At 40.7% G+C, this 18011-nt stretch overlaps 1 protein-coding gene and 1 long non-coding RNA gene across 10 annotated transcripts in view; one reads left to right on the top strand and one right to left on the bottom strand.

Moving 5' to 3' along the window:
* Positions 1 to 1379, bottom strand: part of LOC131237903 (uncharacterized) — a 21265-nt gene extending 19886 nt beyond the window's left edge. For 3 of the 4 annotated variants that reach the window (XR_009167457.1, XR_009167455.1, XR_009167458.1), the window contains exon 1: positions 222 to 343. This is a non-coding gene — a long non-coding RNA (uncharacterized LOC131237903). Of the gene's footprint in view, positions 1 to 221; positions 344 to 1320 lie in introns of those variants that run through there. The other variant, XR_009167456.1, reaches the window with a different exon arrangement.
* LOC131237902 (uncharacterized) overlaps positions 1 to 18011 on the top strand; it is a 24753-nt gene extending 6742 nt beyond the window's left edge. For 2 of the 6 annotated variants that reach the window (XM_058235955.1, XM_058235958.1), the window contains 24 exons: positions 9 to 200; positions 281 to 649; positions 742 to 981; positions 1068 to 1442; positions 1538 to 1792; positions 1872 to 2225; positions 2331 to 2576; positions 2827 to 3207; positions 3299 to 4096; positions 5287 to 6063; positions 6285 to 6527; positions 6613 to 6981; positions 7077 to 7316; positions 7412 to 7783; positions 7890 to 8135; positions 8504 to 8746; positions 8833 to 9201; positions 9297 to 9536; positions 9632 to 10003; positions 10110 to 10355; positions 10640 to 10999; positions 11092 to 11337; positions 14872 to 15786; positions 15891 to 18011. In XM_058235955.1, coding sequence (XP_058091938.1) covers positions 9 to 200; positions 281 to 649; positions 742 to 981; positions 1068 to 1442; positions 1538 to 1792; positions 1872 to 2225; positions 2331 to 2576; positions 2827 to 3207; positions 3299 to 4096; positions 5287 to 6063; positions 6285 to 6527; positions 6613 to 6981; positions 7077 to 7316; positions 7412 to 7783; positions 7890 to 8135; positions 8504 to 8746; positions 8833 to 9201; positions 9297 to 9536; positions 9632 to 10003; positions 10110 to 10355; positions 10640 to 10999; positions 11092 to 11337; positions 14872 to 15786; positions 15891 to 17831 — 10389 coding nt within the window. In that variant the 3' untranslated portion in view covers positions 17832 to 18011. The remainder of the gene's footprint in view (positions 1 to 8; positions 201 to 280; positions 650 to 741; positions 982 to 1067; positions 1443 to 1537; positions 1793 to 1871; positions 2226 to 2330; positions 2577 to 2826; positions 3208 to 3298; positions 4097 to 5286; positions 6064 to 6284; positions 6528 to 6612; positions 6982 to 7076; positions 7317 to 7411; positions 7784 to 7889; positions 8136 to 8503; positions 8747 to 8832; positions 9202 to 9296; positions 9537 to 9631; positions 10004 to 10109; positions 10356 to 10639; positions 11000 to 11091; positions 11338 to 14871; positions 15787 to 15890) is intronic. The other 4 variants (XM_058235954.1, XM_058235952.1, XM_058235953.1 and 1 more) reach the window with 4 other exon arrangements.

The following is an 18011-nucleotide window of genomic DNA, read 5'->3' as shown; positions in this document are numbered from 1 at the left end:
TTGTACAGGTGTCTGAGGCACTTGCAGTAGATGACCTCGATACTCTATCGGCTACAGATAAACCAGCCAAAGAAAGCAGTTGGGAAGATGAGAAGACGCACGAGAAGCTTGAGGAAGCAACACGTCACTTGGAGGCTGAAGGACAGAGCTGTGAAGCAATTGATACAAATGATGACGCAAAGGACGGGCAGAATGAAGAGGTCAGAGACATGCTGCATTACCTCTTTTCTTTTCCCGCTTTTTCCCCCCTTTTTGAAATTGAAACTTGAGTGTTATACAGGTCCAAGCTTCTGATTTAGTGTCTGAAGAGAGGGACTTGAAAACAATAGCTTCTACTGAGAAGATAGAAACTGTGACTGTAAAGGCTGCTGAAGACCCAAATGAAACCATTGATGCTTCAACTGTTAAAATCACAGAGTCTGATGAACCATTGGCAATGGTGTCTGAAGGACCTGAGACAACCAGTGGTGGTGAGGACAGTGAAAAACACATCATAGAGGGCACAGTTAAGGGCGTTGATGATGTATCTGTCCAAGAAGAACCAGTTGGAGAAAGCCAGTGCAAGAAGCTAGATGAAGTAACACCTGAAATGGAGGTGGAAGATCAGACTTGCAAAACCAATGACATTATCGAAATTCCAAATGAAGAGGTCCTACTGAATATAACAATTGAGCGCTTGAAGCTGTTGTATTTCCATATTCTTTATTCTTTTCTTATTCATAAAATGCATGTGTTATACAGGTGTTCGAGGGACATAAGGCAGCTGATGCAGGTGAGAATGTTGAAAAACAGACAACTGAAGAAGAGGGTGTTGTTAAGGACCTCAACACTTCATCCACTAGAGCTGCAGCAATTGAAGAAAACTTTCAAGAAGATGAGCACAAGAAGCTCGAAGAAGCAACACCTCAATTGGAGGCTGAAGATCAGCATTATGAATCAAATGATACAACTTATCCCACAAAGAGCAGCCAAAATGACCAGGTTACACATAATATGAAACGTATCTCTCTTTCCTTTCCTTCCCTTTATTTCTTAATTCCTAAGTTGCATCGTTAAATGTTATATAGGTTGAAGCTTCTGATTTAGTGTCCAAAGAGCAAGAGTATGAAACAACAGGTCCAACTGAGGCGATAGAATCTGTGACCACTAAGAGTGACGAAAACCCAAATGAGATGAGCGATGCTTCACCTGTTAAAACTGCATCGATTGAAAATCCCTCGAACACAGTGCCTGAGGGAATCGAGACAGCAGGCGTATGCAAGGACGCTCAGAAACAGATAATAGAAGAAGAGGGTACCGTTAAGGGCATTGATGATGTACCTGTCCAAGATGAATCGGTTGAAGAAATCCAGTGCAAGAAGTTTGAGGAAGCAACACCTGAATTTGAGGCAGAAGATCAGAGTTGCAGAACAAATGACATAATCAACATTCCAAATGAAAAGGTCCTATCGAATACAACAATTAAAGGCTTGAAGATTTTGTCTTTCCTTATTCTTTGCTCTTCTTTTCTTATTCATAAAATGCATGTGTTACACAGGTGTCCGAGGGCCTTATGGCAGCTGCTGCAAGTGAGAACGTTCAAAAACAGAAAACAGAAGAAGAGGGTGTTGTTAAGGACCTCAACACTTCATCCACTACAGCAGTAATGGTTGAAGAAAACTTACAAGAAGTTGAGCACAAGGAGCTCGAGGAAGCAACACCTCAGTCAGCAGCGGAGGATGGGCATGATGAATCAAACGATGGAATTGATCCCACAAAGAGTGGCCAGAATGAAGAGGTCACACATAATAATGTGAAAATGTAGCTGTATACTTTCCTTTTCCTTTCCTCTATTTCTTAATTCTTAAATTGAATTGTTGAATGTTATGTAGGTTGAAGCTTCTGATTTAGTGTCAACAACAAGCTCAACTGAAGCGATAGAAACCGCGACCTCTAAGGGTGAGGAAGACACACATAAGATCGCTGATGCTTTACCTGTTGAAACCGCATCAACTGAAAATCCCTTGGGCATGGTGTCTGAGGGACTCGAGACAGCAGGCAGAGACAAGGATGCTCAGAAACACATAATAGAGGAAGAAGGTACCGTCAAGGGCATTGATACTGTATCCATCATAGATGAACCAGTTCAAGAAAGTGAAGAGTGCAAGAAGCCCAAGGAAGCAACTTTTGAATTGGAGGCCGAAGATCAGAGTTACCACACAAATGATGTAACCAATATCACCAAGGTCACAATTCTGAATGAAGACATCACATTGAATACACAAATTGAAGCTTTCCTTTTTCTTCTTTTTAATTTTCCATCTGTTAATTAGAAGCTTTCTGTTATACAGGTGTCCGAAGGACATGAGGCAACTGTCACGGGTAAGGACATTGAAAAGCCTCTAATGGAAGAAGTGGGTGCTGTTAAGGACCTTGATTCTTTATCTGCTAAAGATGAATCAGCTGAAGAAAGCATTCAAGAAGACCTAAAGGAGCACAAGAAGCTCGAGGAAGCAACAACTCTTTTGGAGATTGAAGATGTGGGTTCCAAAGCAAACGATACCATTGATACCACACAGAATGGGCAAGACGAAGAGGTCGCACACATAATAATATGAATTGGAATGATATGTGCACTGTTTTCTATACATACACCCTTTATAGTTTTTGGTAACTGAATAGAACAAAAGTGTACTATTCTAATACCAAAAGTTGAAAGGAATGGGGTATGAGTGACAGAGAATACAGATATGAGTTCCCCAATAAAAAATGTAGCCGTTATCTCTTATCTTCATTCCTTTTTCTCTATTTTTTCATTGTCAAGTTAAAGCTCTAAATTTTTTGTAGGTTAAAGTTTCGGATTTAGTGTCCAAAGAGCGCGACTTCGAAACAACGGCTTCAGCTGAGAAGATAGAAACTGTCACCCTAAGGGGTCTTGAAGACCCAAATGTGATCATTGATGCTTCACCTGTTACAACTACATCAGCTGAAATTCCCTTGAACACAGTGTCCGAGGAACTTGGGACAATTGACAGAGGTGAGGAGATCGAAAAACAGATCACTGAGGAAGAAGGCACTGCTAAGAGTCTTGATAGTGCATCTGTTGGAGAAGAACCATTTGAAGAAAGTGAGTCCCAGAAGCTTGAGGAAAAAACACCTGAGATGGAGGCCAATGATCAGAGTCATAAAACAGATGACAACAGAGAGATCAATAATTCGAACATGGAGGTCAAACCCAATATAAACTTGAATTTCCCTCATTTCTTTTCCTTTCTCATCTGTTTTCATTCTTTAAATTAAAGCTTTATCTGTTTCCCAGGTGCCTGAGGTACTTGAGGCAGCTGGTGGATGTGAAAACAGTGAAAAACAGACGATAGAGGAAGAGAGAGCTGTCAAGGACCTTGATACTTTATCTGCTAAAGAAGAAGAGATATGCTCACAGAAAGAAGCAGCAGAAACCGAAGAGACCCAGAACAAAAGACATGATATAGCAGCTGCAACACAGGCTCAGGGCGAGAAAGCCTTCGATTCGGTTTCTGAAGATGAGACCATAGAAACAGTTGCAGAGGCTGAACCAGCAAAAATCGAGATATCAGAAAGCAATGTGAGCTGTGATGCGAAGATTGATTCTCCATCAACGGTGGAAGCTTCAGTTGAAGAGACCACACGAAAAGGAGCCCCCGCAGATGTGTTGGAAGAGAATACTGAGAAAAAGATAGAAAAGAGTGAGGCAATAGCTGGAACAAGCTTACAAATAGAGGAAACAGAAGTGAAGACACTTGACAAGGATTATGAGCATCCCGAGCAGAAATTGTCTGAAATTATCAATGCTGGAAAGATTTCAAATGATGGGGAAGCTTCAGAGCCCAGCTCAAACAAAGACACATTGGAGGGTGAGAAGATTGGAAAAACCTCTGACACAGCGCCTGAGGAATTTGAAACAGCTGGTGGGAGGGCAGACACTGAAAAAGATGCCCTGGAGAAAGAGGAGGTCCCAGTCAAGAACCTTGAAGAAAGCTTTAAGGAAGACGGGAAGGGAGGTGAGTTGCTGGAGCATGGAGCAGCTGAGTTGCATTGCGTTTCCTATAACACCACAAATGAAACAACGAATGAAGAGGTTAGATTCTCATACACTATGAAGTTTCTTTCTTCTCTTTGTTCTTATAATGTCGAAGATTTTTCATTTTTTATAATGCATTTATTGCTTAGCTGCTCTTCTTCCATTTTATGTGGGTGCGTGTTTTCTTGGTAACATACATACACATATAGTTTTTCTTTTTCGCGCACACATGCAAGCATGCAAACCATACACACATACACATGCATATACACACGCATGTGAAGTTTAGTTTGCATCATGCTCCTTTTATTTTATGTGTTTTGCACATTTTTTTGATGATAGATATGTATGTTTTCACACACACACCCACACACTTTTCTTTCACATACACACACACACACGCACGCACGCACGCACACCCGTGTGAATGCTCCTTTTATTTTATGTGTTTTGCACATTTTTTTGATGATAGATATGTATGTTTTCACACACACACCCACACACTTTTCTTTCACATACACACACACACACGCACGCACGCACACACACCCGTGTGAAGTTTAGTTTGCATCTATGCACACACCCATGTGCAGTTTAGTTTGCATCTATTCACACACGCACCTCCACCCCTACCACCAACTGCCCATGCATGCACGCACATGCTCACACAGGAAAAAGACAGGTTGATGTTTAGTGCGCATCCAATCATAACACTTTGCTAATGTACCATGAAAAAGCCAACCCCAAAATGTTGGGAGAAAGGCATGATGTTGGTGGTGGTGGTGGTGGTGGTCAGCACGCACGCGCACACACATACATATAGACATAGGTAGATAGAGAGGAACACATACAACCAGTTGCGTGTGAAGTTCACAAGGGACCCAGTCACATGCCAACATGTCAAAGTGTGTAGGCCATCCAAGAAGTGAGGTCGCCTGGCACAGAAAAGGGGCAGGTCTTCCATCGGCCAGACCACATGTGCACATCAAATCAGACCACTGGCATGTCTGACTTAAACCATTCATTGTTCATACAGAGTGTCCTGCTTGATGAATGAAGCAGACTGACTTTTGGCAAACTTCATGGTGGGTCCCACTTTATCCAGGGCTCAGATGTCCTACACACAGGACAAGTTGACATGATCTGGTTGTCATGTGAAGTTCTAATGCAACCAGTTGTAGGTGATCATTCCTCTTTGTTTGTGTGTTGAAAATGAAGCCTGTACTGACATCATATCTATAAAGCAGAATCTGAGGACACTTGATCCAACCAATGAGATTGAAACTGATGAAACGAAGGAGGAGGAGAACCCGAACAAGAACATCGATAATTTAACTGTTAGTAATGCAGTAGTTGAAGAAGCCACACGGGAAGAAAGAGGTGAGAAGCAAGATGAAGCCTTCGACTTTGTGCCTGAAGTTACTGAGCCTGAGAAGCTCGAAAGTGCCTCTGAGTCAGTTTCCGAAGATAAGAGCCATGAGAAAATCACTGCGATGGAAACCACCGATACTCTACCTTCAGTAGCCAACGAGCAAACCGGCGGAGTAGTTGAAGTGAGTGAAAGCATGGAAAGTGTGGCTCTAGAAGAAGAGAAGACCCCGGACAGGGAAACATTAGGATCATGCTTACAAACAGAAAATGTGGAAGTCGGGAAGGAATTGGATTCTGGAGATAAACCAGAGAAATCTGTTGCCTTGGAGAATAGAGAAGAGGAGATGCCAAAGAACGATGACACTTCATTGCAAAATGATGGAACGGAATATGATCAACTTGAAAAACCCGCTGACATCGTGTCAAATGTGCTCGAGACTGCTCACGAAAGTGAGGAGATTGAAAAACGGGTCATAGAGGAAGAGGGTACAGGCAAGGGCAACGACACCGTACCGGCTAGAGATGAAAAGGTTAAAGAAAGCTTGGAAGAAAGTGAGCACAGAATGCCTGAAGGAGTAACACCCAAATCAGACAATGAAGATCTGAGTTGCAATACAAATGACATCCCAGAAATCACACTACCACATGAAGAGGTCAGATAAAATATACAAATACATACACCCTTCTCCTCTGGTTTTGGTATTAGAATAGCGCTACAGTGTACCGTTCTAACTCAAAAAGTTGAAAGAGAGGTACATGATACATGTATGAAAGAGAAATGGTGTAGATATCAGTTCCCAAATAACATTCTGAAGCTTTTCCTTGTGATTTTTCCTTTTTCTTCTCACTAATTGAAGCTTTATTTGTTGTACAGGTGTCTGAGGCACTTGCGGTAGCTGATGAGAGTGAGAACGTTGAAAAACAAACAAAGGAAGAGGGGGGCATTGGAGACCTCTATACTATTTCTGCTACAGACAAACCAGTCAAAGAAAGCACTCAAGAAGATGAGAAGAAGCACGAGAAGCTTGAGGAACCAACACATCACTTGGAGGCTGAAGAACAGAGCTGCAAAGCAAATGATACAAGTGAGGCCGCAAAGGACGGGCAAAATGAAGAGGTCAGAGACATGCTGTATAACCTCTTTTCTTTTCCCACTTTTTTGTTTCCTCCCATTGTGAAGTTGAAACTTACGTGTTATACAGGTCCAAGCTTCTGATTTAGTGTCTGAAGAGAGGGACTTGGAAACAATAGCTTCAACTGAGAAGATAGAAACTGTGATTTTAAAGGCTGCTGAAGACCCAAATGAGACCATTGATGCTTCATCTGTTAAAATCGCAATGTCTGATGAACCACTGGAATCGGTGTCTGAGGGACCTGAGACTACCGGCGGTGGTGAGGACAGCGAAAAACACATCATAGAGGGTACTGTTAAGGGTGTCGATGATGTATCTGTCCAAGGAGAACCAGTTGAAGAAAGCCAGTGCAAGAAGCTTGATGAAGTAACATCTAAAATGGAGGTGGAAGATCAGACTTGCAAAACCAATGACATAATCGATATTCCAAATGAAGAGGTCCTACTGAATATAAGAATTGAGGGCTTGAAGCTTTTGTCTTTCCATACTCCTTATTCTTCTTTTCTTATTCATAAAATGCATGTGTTATACAGGTGTTCGAGGTATATAAGGCAGCTGATGCAGGTGAGAATGTTGAAAAACAGACAATAGAAGAAGAGGGTGTTGTTAAGGACCTCAACACTTCATCCACTAGAGCTGCGGCGGTTGAAGAAAACTTTCAAGAAGATGAGCACAAGAAGCACGAGGAAGCAACACCTCAATTGGAGGCTGAAGATCAGCATTATGAATCAGATGATGCAATTGATCCCACAAAGAGCAGCCAAAATGAAGAGGTTACACATAATAATATGAAATGAGCTTCATCTCTCTTTTCTTTTCCTTTTCTCTACTTCTTAATTCTTAAATTGAATTGCTGAATGTTATATAGGTTAAAGCTTCTTATTTAGTGCCCAAAGAGCAGGAGTTCGAAACAACAAGTTCAACTGAGGCAATAGAATCAGTGGGGTCTAAGGGTGATGGAGACCAAAATGAGATGACCGATGCTTCGCCTGTTAAAACTGCATCTACTGAACATACCTTGGACAGATTGCCTGTGGAACTCGAGATAGCAGGCGAGGGTGAGGACACTCAGAAACAGACAATAGAGGAAGAGGTTACCGTTAAGGGTGTTGATACTGCATCTATCATAGATGAACAGGCTCAAGAAAGTGAAGAATGCGAGAAGCCCAAGGAAGCGACTTTTGAATTGGAGGCCGAAGATCAGAGTTGCCACACAAATGATGTAAACAATATCACGGAGGTCACAATTCTGAATGAAGACATCACATCAAATACACAAATTGAAGCATTTCCTTTTCTTCTTTTTAATTTTCTGTCTGTTAATTTGAAGTTGATCTGTTATACAGGTGTCCGAAGGACATGAGGCAGCTGTCGTGGGCAAGGACATTGAAAAGCCTCTAATGGAAGAAGAGGATGCTGTTATGGACCTTGATTCTTTATCTGCTAAAGGTGAATTGGCCAAAGAAAGCATTCTAGAAGACCTGAAGGGGAACAAGAAGCTCGAGGAAGCAACACCTCATTTGGAGATTGAAGATAAGGATTCTGAAGAAAAAGATACCATTGATACCACACAGACTGGACAACACAAAGAGGTCATATACATAGTAATATGAATAGGAATGACATGTGCACAGTTTTCTATACATACACCCTCTATAGTTTTTGGTAACTGAATAGACTAAAAGTGTCTGAGTTGCAATACATATGACATCCTGGAAATCACTTTTCCACATGAAGAGGTCAGATAAAACATACAAATACATACACCCTTCTCCTCGGGTTTTGGTATTAGAATGGCGCTACAGTGTACTGTTCTAACTCAAAAAGTTGAAAGAGAGGTACATGATACATGTATGAAAGAGAAATGGTGTAGATATCAGTTCCCAAATAACATTCTGAAGCTTTTCCTTGTGATTTTAACTTTTTCTTCTCACTAATTGAAGCTTTATTTGTTGTACAGGTGTCTGAGGCACTTGTGGTAGCTGATGCGAGTGAGAACGTTGAAAAACAAACAAAGGAAGAGGGGGGCATTGGAGACCTCTATGCTATTTCTGCTACAGACAAACCAGTCAAAGAAAGCACTCAAGAAGATGAGAAGAAGCACGAGAAGCTTGAGGAACCAACACATCACTTGGAGGCTGAAGAACAGAGCTGCAAAGCAAATGATACAAGTGAGGCCGCAAAGGACGGGCAAAATGAAGAGGTCAGAGACATGCTGTATAACCTCTTTTTCTTTTCCCACTTTTTTGTTTCCTCCCATTGTGAAGTTGAAACTTTCGTGTTATACAGGTTCAAGCTTCTGATTTAGTGTCTGAAGAGAGGGACTTGGAAACAATAGCTTCAACTGAGAAGATAGAAACTGTGATTTTAAAGGCTACTGAAGACCCAAATGAGACCATTGATGCTTCATCTGTTAAAATCGCAATGTCTGATGAACCACTGGAATCGGTGTCTGAGGGACCTGAGACTACCGGCGGTGGTGAGGACAGTGAAAAACACATCATAAAGGGTACTGTTAAGGGCGTCGATGGTGTATCTGTCCAAGGAGAACCAGTTGAAGAAAGCCAGTGCAAGAAGCTTGATGAAGTAACATCTAGAATGGAGGTGGAAGATCAGACTTGCAAAACCAATGACGTAATCGATATTCCAAATGAAGAGGTCCTACTGAATATAAGAATTGAGGGCTTGAAGCTTTTGTCTTTCCATATTCCTTATTCTTCTTTTCTTAATCATAAAATGCATGTTTTATACAGGTCTTCGAGGTATATAAGGCAGCTGATGCAGGTGAGAATGTTGAAAAACAGACAACAGAAGAAGAGGGTGTTGTTAAGGACCTCAACACTTCATCCACTAGAGCTGCCGCGGTCGAAGAAAACTTTCAAGAAGATGAGCACAAGAAGCACGAGGAAGCAACACCTCAATTGGAGGCTGAAGATCAGCATTATGAATCAGATGATGCAATTGATCCCACAAAGAGCAGCCAAAATGAAGAGGTTACACATAATAATATGAAATGAGCTTCATCTCTCTTTTCTTTTCCTTTTCTCTACTTCTTAATTCTTAAATTGAATTGCTGAATGTTATATAGGTTAAAGCTTCTTATTTAGTGCCCAAAGAGCAGGATTTCGAAACAACAAGTTCAACTGAGGCAATAGAATCAGTGGGGTCTAAGGGTGATGGAGACCAAAATGAGATGACCAATGCTTCGCCTGTTAAAACTGCATCTACTGAATATACCTTGGACAGATTGCCTGTGGAACTCGAGAGAGCAGGCGTGGGTGAGGACACTCAGAAACAGACAATAGAGGAAGAGGTTACCATTAAGGGTGTTGATACTGCATCTACAATAGATGAACCGGCTCAAGAAAGTGAAGAATGCGAGAAGCCCAAGGAAGCGACTTTTGAATTGGAGGCCGAAGATCAGAGTTGCCACACAAATGATGTAAACAATATCACAGAGGTCACAATTCTGAATGAAGACATCACATCAAATACACAAATTGAAGCATTTCCTTTTCATCTTTTTAATTTTCTGTCTGTTAATTTGAAGTTGATCTGTTATACAGGTGTCCAAAGGACATGAGGCAGCTGTCGTGGTTAAGGACATTGAAAAGCCTCTAATGGAAGAAGAGGATGCTGTTACGGACCTTGATTCTTTATCTGCTAAAGATGAATCAGCAGAAGAAAGCATTCTAGAAGACCTGAAGGAGAAAAAGAAGCTCGAGGAAGCAACACCTCATTTGGAGATTGAAGATAAGGATTCTGAAGAAAAAGATACCATTGATACCACACAGACTGGACAAGACAAAGAGGTCATATACATAGTAATATGAATGCTCAAAAAAAGATACATAGTAGTATGAATAGGAATGATATGTGCACAGTTTTCTATACATACACCCTCTATAGTTTTTGGTAACTGAATAGAATAAAAGTGTACTATTCTAATACCAAAAGTTGAAAGGAATGGGGTATGTGTCACAAAGAGGAAATACAGATATGAGTTGCCCAAAAAAAAATGTAGTGGTTATCTCTTATCTTCATTACTTTTTCTCTATTTTTAAATTGTTAAGTTAAAGCTTTAAATTTTATGTAGGTCAAAGCTTTGAATCTAGTGACAAAAGAGCAGGACTTTGAAACAACGGCTTCAACTGAGAAGATCGAAACTGTCACCTTAAAGGGTGATGAAGACCCGAATGTGATCATTGATGCTTCACCCGTTAAAACTACATCAGCTGAAACTCCCTTGGATACGGTGTCTGAGAAACTTGAGATCGAAAAACAGATCATAGAGGAAGAAGATGCTGTTAAGAGTCTGGATAGGGCATCTGTTGGAGAAGAACCAATCCAAGAAAGTGAGTCCCAGAAGCTCGAGGAAAAAACAGCTGAGATGGAGGCCAATGATCAGAGTCACAAAACAGAGGACATCACAGAGATCGAAAATTCAAATGTGGAGGTCAAATCCAATATAAACTTGAATTTCTTTCGTTTCTTTTCCTTTTCTCATTTGTTTTCATTCTTTAAATTGAAGCTTTATCTGTTTCCCAGGTGCCTGAGGGGCTTGAGGCAGCTAGTGGATGTGAAAACAGTGAAAAACAGATGATAGAGGAAGAGAGAGCTGTAAAGGACCTCGATACTTTATCCAGTAAAGATGAAGCAGTTGAAGAAAGCTTTCAGGAGGCACTGAAGGAGCACAAGAAGCTTGATGAAGCAACATGTCATTCCGAGGCTGAAGAACAGAGTTGCGAAGTTAATGATACAACTCATACCATAACGGATTCACAAAGTGAAGAGGTCAGTTAACATTTGCTGCTAATCACAAACTTTTTGAACTTGAGTTTCCATGGCAACATGTGGCAGATATGTAGAAGATCACTAATCTGCCTGGACACACCATATGTGGGTCATGGCCCAAAGATCAGGCCAACCAGAGAATCCTAATCGTTCGGTTGGAATGGATCAGGATTAAAAAAAAAAAAAAAGCAAGGTGATCATCTTTTACTCAATTGAGCAGTTACACTCATCCAACCAGCCTGATTTTTGGACCATCAGACACACACATGGTGGGCTCTTCTAGACGAGTGGCCTAGATATGGTGCACATCTACCACATGTAACAATGGGAACTCATGTGTAATGGTGTGTACAAAAACTTGTGCACTATTAGTATTCCCCCAAACAATAATCTGAAATGTAGCGCAATTTTTTTCTCACAATGTTTCGCTCTCTCTTTTTTCAGTTGGTAAGTTGGGTTGAACCTTAGGCAGCATGGACTTTGGGGAGTTAGGAAATGGAATCTAGAACACAACACCCCCCCCCCCAACAAAATCCTGGATGTCAAATATCCAAAAAATTTGCCCCTTTCAAATCGAAGAGAAAAGGTGGTGTGCAAAATCCTGGATTTTCAATCTGATTTCCAATCCTCAAACTGTCATAACGGCTCTCTCCTCATCTCTTTTAAGGCCCTCTTAAGTCGAAATCCAAGCTCAAAAACATAATTGCCGGGTTCTACAAGACTGAAATTTCTGCTTGCCAGACACATGCAAAATCCAGGATTTGGATTCTTAAATCAGAATTCAAATCCATGCTGCCAATTGACCCCTTAGTAGTGTTCCTAAAATCGCCAATAAGCTTGGTGGTGCAGAAACTACCACAAATGGGAAAATCCCAGGTATTGGCAATAACTCAGTGATATATCACCAAGTTATCGATATTTCAAAAATATCGCCCATATTTCCTCCGCATAAATTCCAGGGTTCGACTATATTAGCAATACTATCGCCCCCTCCCCCAAAAAAAGAAAAAAGAAATTCAGAGAGAAAAAATCCTTCTTTTTTTTTTTTTTTCCTAATTTTCCAAATCCGAGTGGGGGGTGGATTTCGGGACTTCATCATCCTTTGATGTAGATTGAACCTCCCATTTGGTAAAGCTCAATGGACTAGATCCAAGAAATGATGGACAAAAAAAAACTTCTAAAAAATAGAGAATTTGGGGATTTGGTTAGAGAGTGGATTTCGAGCACTCCTCTTCTGTTTTCGTGAATCAGGTCCCTCGATTTGGGAAAAAAATAAAAAATGGGGAAAATATGCATGGATCTACGAAAATAAAAAAATAGAAATTAGTTTTTTTTTTTTTTTTTAATCTAGTTGGGGAGTAAATTCGACCACTCCTCTGTCATTTCCATGAATCAAATCCCTCAATTTTGGGGGGAATTTATGTAAGGGGGGAAACATGCGTAAATCTGCAAATTTTAGAAAGAAAAAAAAAACTCTGTGTGTGTGTGGGTGGGGGGGAAGGGGGGGGATCTGGTTGGGGAGTGAATTTAAACCACTTCCTCTTCAATTTTGAATTTTAAATTTATTTAAAGTTTATTTAAATTTTTGAAAATGTAAAAACAAAATTTTATTTTAAAATGACACTATTCCATGAAAAACTTATTAATGTTTCTTTTTAATGGATGGATGTTGACGAGTGATTTGTTGCATTTTTCAATAAAAAAATTATTTTTTGGATTTTTAAAATTTATGAAAACAAAAAATATTTATTTTATTTCATAATTATATATGCATTTATGGATGAATGTATGATATATGCGTGGATGTATGCATTGATGATGGATAAATGGATATCATATTGATGGATGTGTTATGCATGTATGGATGGATCATGGATGCATGTTTGTATGCATGGATGGATGGATGCATTAGTGCATGCATGCATGGATGGATGCATAGACATGTATGGTTGTATGTAAGTATGCATTTATGAATGGATGGATGGATGTGTTAGTGAATGTATGCATGCATGGGTGGGTGGATCATGTATGTGTGCATGTGCATGCATGGATGGTTGGATGGACCATGTATTGTATGCATCGATGGATGGAGGTATAATTGTATGTATGCATGTTTGCATGCATGCATGGATGGATGCATTAGTGTATGTATGCATGGACAGATGGATGGATGGATATGTATGGATGTATGCACGTATATAAGTATGTACGTATGCATGGATGGATGGATTTATTAGGGTACGTATGCGTGGATGGAGGGATCGATGTATTAATGTTTGTCTATATTGATGGATGGATAGACATTAATGGATGCGTTTATGTATGCAAGCATGGATGCATGGCTTTTTCTTTGATTTAGAAACAACTCTAAGGGGTCGTTTGGAAGCCTCTCTCTCTCTCTCTCTCTCTCTCTCTCTCTCTCTCTCTCTCTCTCTCTCTCTCTCTCTCTCTCTCGTTTAATTAAACCTAAAATCAAAGCCGCACGCCTAGTTTGATCTCTCTCTCTCTCTCTCTCTCTCGCTCTCTCTCTCTCTGTGTTTAAGGAACCAGAAAAGAACATTTCGTTACTTGAGAAAAGAAATGAAATCGGGGACATCCATTAATAAAGGATTTTTCATGAATGGCTTAGATCTAGCATGGTCCATTAACTCCCTCCACATAGATCGAGTATTATTCATCAAACAAAGGGCTTCTTAAATCCAATGGCCAAGATTATCTCAAGCCTTAAATTACTTAATTATTTATATTCAATAGTTTCTCGTTATAAAAGGGAATTAGAATTAGTGGGCCCACTTTTGTGGCCCACCAAATGATTTGTTTAGCGTAAGGAACAGCCACGGGCTTTATTGAGTTGGGCTTATTCTGATAATCTATCTTAAATGAAGATTTTATATGTCATTTGATTATTTTTAAAGGATTTATCATTCCAAGCTCAATCGTGCGTGAACACCTAGTTACGAGCTGTAAACAGATTTCAAGTTATCTAAACACAGACAACTGTTTACCTGTAATAAAATTACAACTTAAAGCCAAACAGGACAGTCTGTAAACACTTTACACCTGTAATCGGATTACAACTTAATGATTTGACAGGCATCCAAACGACCCCTATGCGATTATTATAATTCTACTACTATTATTGGTATGAAATGAACTCATTTTGGTTACTATTGCACTGATTTCTTACAACAGTACATGCTTCTAGGCCCCTATTAAATGGTAACTTATTATTTATCTTTTTTGCAATTTTTTATTCCTAAACATGCAAATATGCGTAGTTTAGCTTCTCCTAAAGTTTCACTGAAAATCACACCATTTTCCCCAATGTTTCCCTTGGTCAGAGAGATACATTTCCAGGTATCAGCGATAATATCAATACATGTTTCCGTATCCCCAGCCATTGATACTTGTAACAATACTGATACTACCAAGTCTGCCCCCTAGACATCAATGTTGAAAAAAAGAACGTCTAATCCTTTCCCTTTTCTTCATTCTATTTCTTTACTGCTAATTCAATTGTTTGATATTATGCAGGTCGAAGCTTCTGATTTAGTGTCCACAGAACGGAACTTCGAAACAACACTTTCAACTGAGAAGATAGAAGCTGTTACCTTAAAGAGTGATGAAAATCCAAATGAGGTCATTGATTCTTCACCTATTGAAACACCATCAGGTGAAGAAACCAAACAGGAAGGAGGAGGTGCAGAGCATCAGGAAGCCATTGGTTTTGTGTCTGAAGAAAAGAGCATAGTACTGGATATCACTACGGAAGACACTGAAGACAAGAAGCCTGAAAGGGCCTTGGAATCAGTGTCCGAAGAAGGGGGTCCATCCAAGATTGAGATCTTGAACGATGATGAAAGCCCCGACAAAACTGTTGATGCTTTACCTAATTCACGAGCTTCAGTGCAAGAAAGCACACAGAAAGAAACTCCTCAAGTGGAGGATGAACAGTGCTGCAAGGAACCAAATGAACTAAGCGAAAGCACAGAAAGTACTGTTTTAGATGAGGTGAAAGCTGCAAATGGAACAGAAAGTGAGCAGCTTGAGACATCTTGTGAATTTGGTTCTGAAGACAAATCGAAGCAAACTGACACCGGGGACAACAAAGCAGATGATATAGCAAAAGAGGAGGAAACTCTTTATGCAGACATGGAGGAAGACAGAACAGAAAGCGAGCAGCTTCAAGAACCCTCCCAAACATCTGTGGGACTCAAAACAGCTGTTGCAGATGAGAACACTGAAAACCAGATCATAGAGCAGAAAAGCAGTGTTGCAGACATCGATACCGCATTTGTCGGAGTTGAAGCGGTTGAAGAAACCATCCAGGAAGATGAGAACGAGAGCATGAAGGTCGGGGAAGCCGCAGCCGAATTGGAGCCTGAAGGTCAGACAAGTGAAACAAAAGAAACAAATGAAACCGCAACAAACAGGGTTCACATCGAGGAGGTTAGATTAGAATTAAAAAAAGCCAAATCTTTGTCTATTCCATCTCCTTCGTTTGCTTTTTCCTTTTATGTATTTTAAGTTAAAGAGTTTTGTCTGTCATACAGGCATCTATGGGACTTGGGGCAGCTGATTCAAGCGAGAACATTGAAAAACACATGACTGGGGAAGACAAAGCTGCTAAGGAACTCGATACTATACCAGTCAGAGGTGAAGTTCCGAGCTTGGAAACAAACGATGCAGATGACACCACAAAGACTGGAATACCAAGTGAAAAGATTGAAACTGTGATTGTGGAGGATGACAAAGCCTCACATAAGAACACTGATGTTTTTCCCATTACAACCACATTAACTGAAGAAATCACACGGGAAGAAGCATGTGATGCCAAAGAAGAGATTCATGAAACCATCAGTGCAAATGAAAGGAATGTTGAAGTTGCCATGGATGAGGTGAGAATTTCAGAAGGCCCCATCGAAGTTGAGAAGGTTAGCACTTTTGATGATTCAGATTCCATTTGTGAAACAAGCAATTTAAGTGATGCTGCAGAAGCCCCAAATCTAAAAGATGACAAAGTTCTAAACAGGAGTCCCGACGTTTCAGCCATCGCCAAGGCTTCAGGTGTTGAAATATTACGGAAAGAAAATGCCACTGAAGCTTCCATTTGGGTGCCTGAAGAGATCACAGAGGCTGCATTTGAGAAAGCAGCAGCTGAAGAGAGCTTCTCGAAAGGAGAAATAGAGAGAGAGAAGCTTAAGGAGGAGGTGATTCATCAAACCAGAGAAACTGAAACATCAAAGCATGAGGAAAACCAGCAGATGGGCCTTGATTCTCCACCTATTCCAAAGGCTTCAGTGGTCGAAATCTTACAGAAAGAAGGCCAGAAACCTGGCAAAGCCTCTGATTTGGAGTCTGATGAGCAGATTCAAGAAATTATCGGTCCGAAAGATGTTGAAGAAATCCATATTCCAAGGCCCGAAGAATCTACATATGAACTGCAAGATCCCGAAAAGCTGCAGGACACCACTGACGTGGTGCTTGAAGAACTGGGCCATGAAAAGGTTGGTGCGAGGGAGACTGCAGAAATTGCAATTGAAGAAGAAGAAAACCCGCAAAAGAATATAGATGGCCTGTCCGTTACACACAGATCAGACGAAGGTGGGAAGATTGAAGAAACCGCTGATTCGTTGCCTGAAGCACCGAGTGATGAAACAGTCACCGCAATTGACAGTACAGATCCAGCACCAACAGAAACAACTACTCTGGAAAGCAAAGAAGAGAATGTGAAGTTCGTGACTATCCCGGAAAGCGAGAAAACGGAAAGTGTGACTCTTACAGCTGAGGAAAGCCTAAACAGGAGTTTTGATGTTTTCTCATTTCCTCAGGCTTCAGGTGAAGAAACATCACAGATAGAAGGAAGCGAGAAGCATGCGGGATCCAAAGAAATCTTGCAGGACAACGACAACAAAGCCACTCTACAAAATTCCTGTGACCTAATTGAAAAAACTTCACAAAAAGCCATAGTAGAAGATCAGAAACTTGGAGAAGCTTCGGAAGTCGAGGCGGATCTGAAAGGAGCAAAACTAGAAGAAAAGGCACCCGGCAGAGCCGCTAAGGAGAGAACAGAAGCTCCGACAGAAGATTCGATAGAAGAACTGAAAGAATCGGATTCAGGCAAGGTTAGCTTATCCGATCTACTAGAGAGATCTAAGAGAGATAACATGAAGATGCCTGCAGACTTGATGCAAGAAAGGCACCCGGCAGTTGACGAAGACGAATTGCGAAACAAACAGGCAGCAGCTCATCAAGCAGAGGAAGAGAAATCAGATGAAGAAGAGGAAGAAGACGATGAACACAAAAAGGACGAATCGGGCTCTGATGCTCCTGTCATAGTGGAAGCCGCTAGAGATATTGATCTGAAGCCACCACACAAGAAATCTCACAACATACTATCTGGTGTTGGATCGAAGGTCAAGCACTCAATTGCAAAAGTGAAGAAGGCCATCACAGGTAAGTCCACCCATCCTAAGTCGCTACCGGCGAAATAAGCACGTGGTAGTTAAAACAGTTGTGAAGAGTTTGATGGTGATTTCCTATATTAAGCCAGGGAATTTGTGTGATGTGTGCAGTTTATGTGCTATGTAAGATATGATTGAAATGAGACCAGTTCCGTTTTTTGTAAAAAATCAGTTAAATGGTTAAGGATTGTGATTGGATGTTATTTTTGA

Source organism: Magnolia sinica, chromosome 2, assembly GCF_029962835.1.
Source record: "Magnolia sinica isolate HGM2019 chromosome 2, MsV1, whole genome shotgun sequence".
Taxonomy (NCBI): Eukaryota; Viridiplantae; Streptophyta; class Magnoliopsida; order Magnoliales; family Magnoliaceae; genus Magnolia; species Magnolia sinica.
The sequence above is the reverse complement of the archived record's forward strand: the minus strand, read 5'-3'. Positions and strand labels throughout refer to the sequence as shown.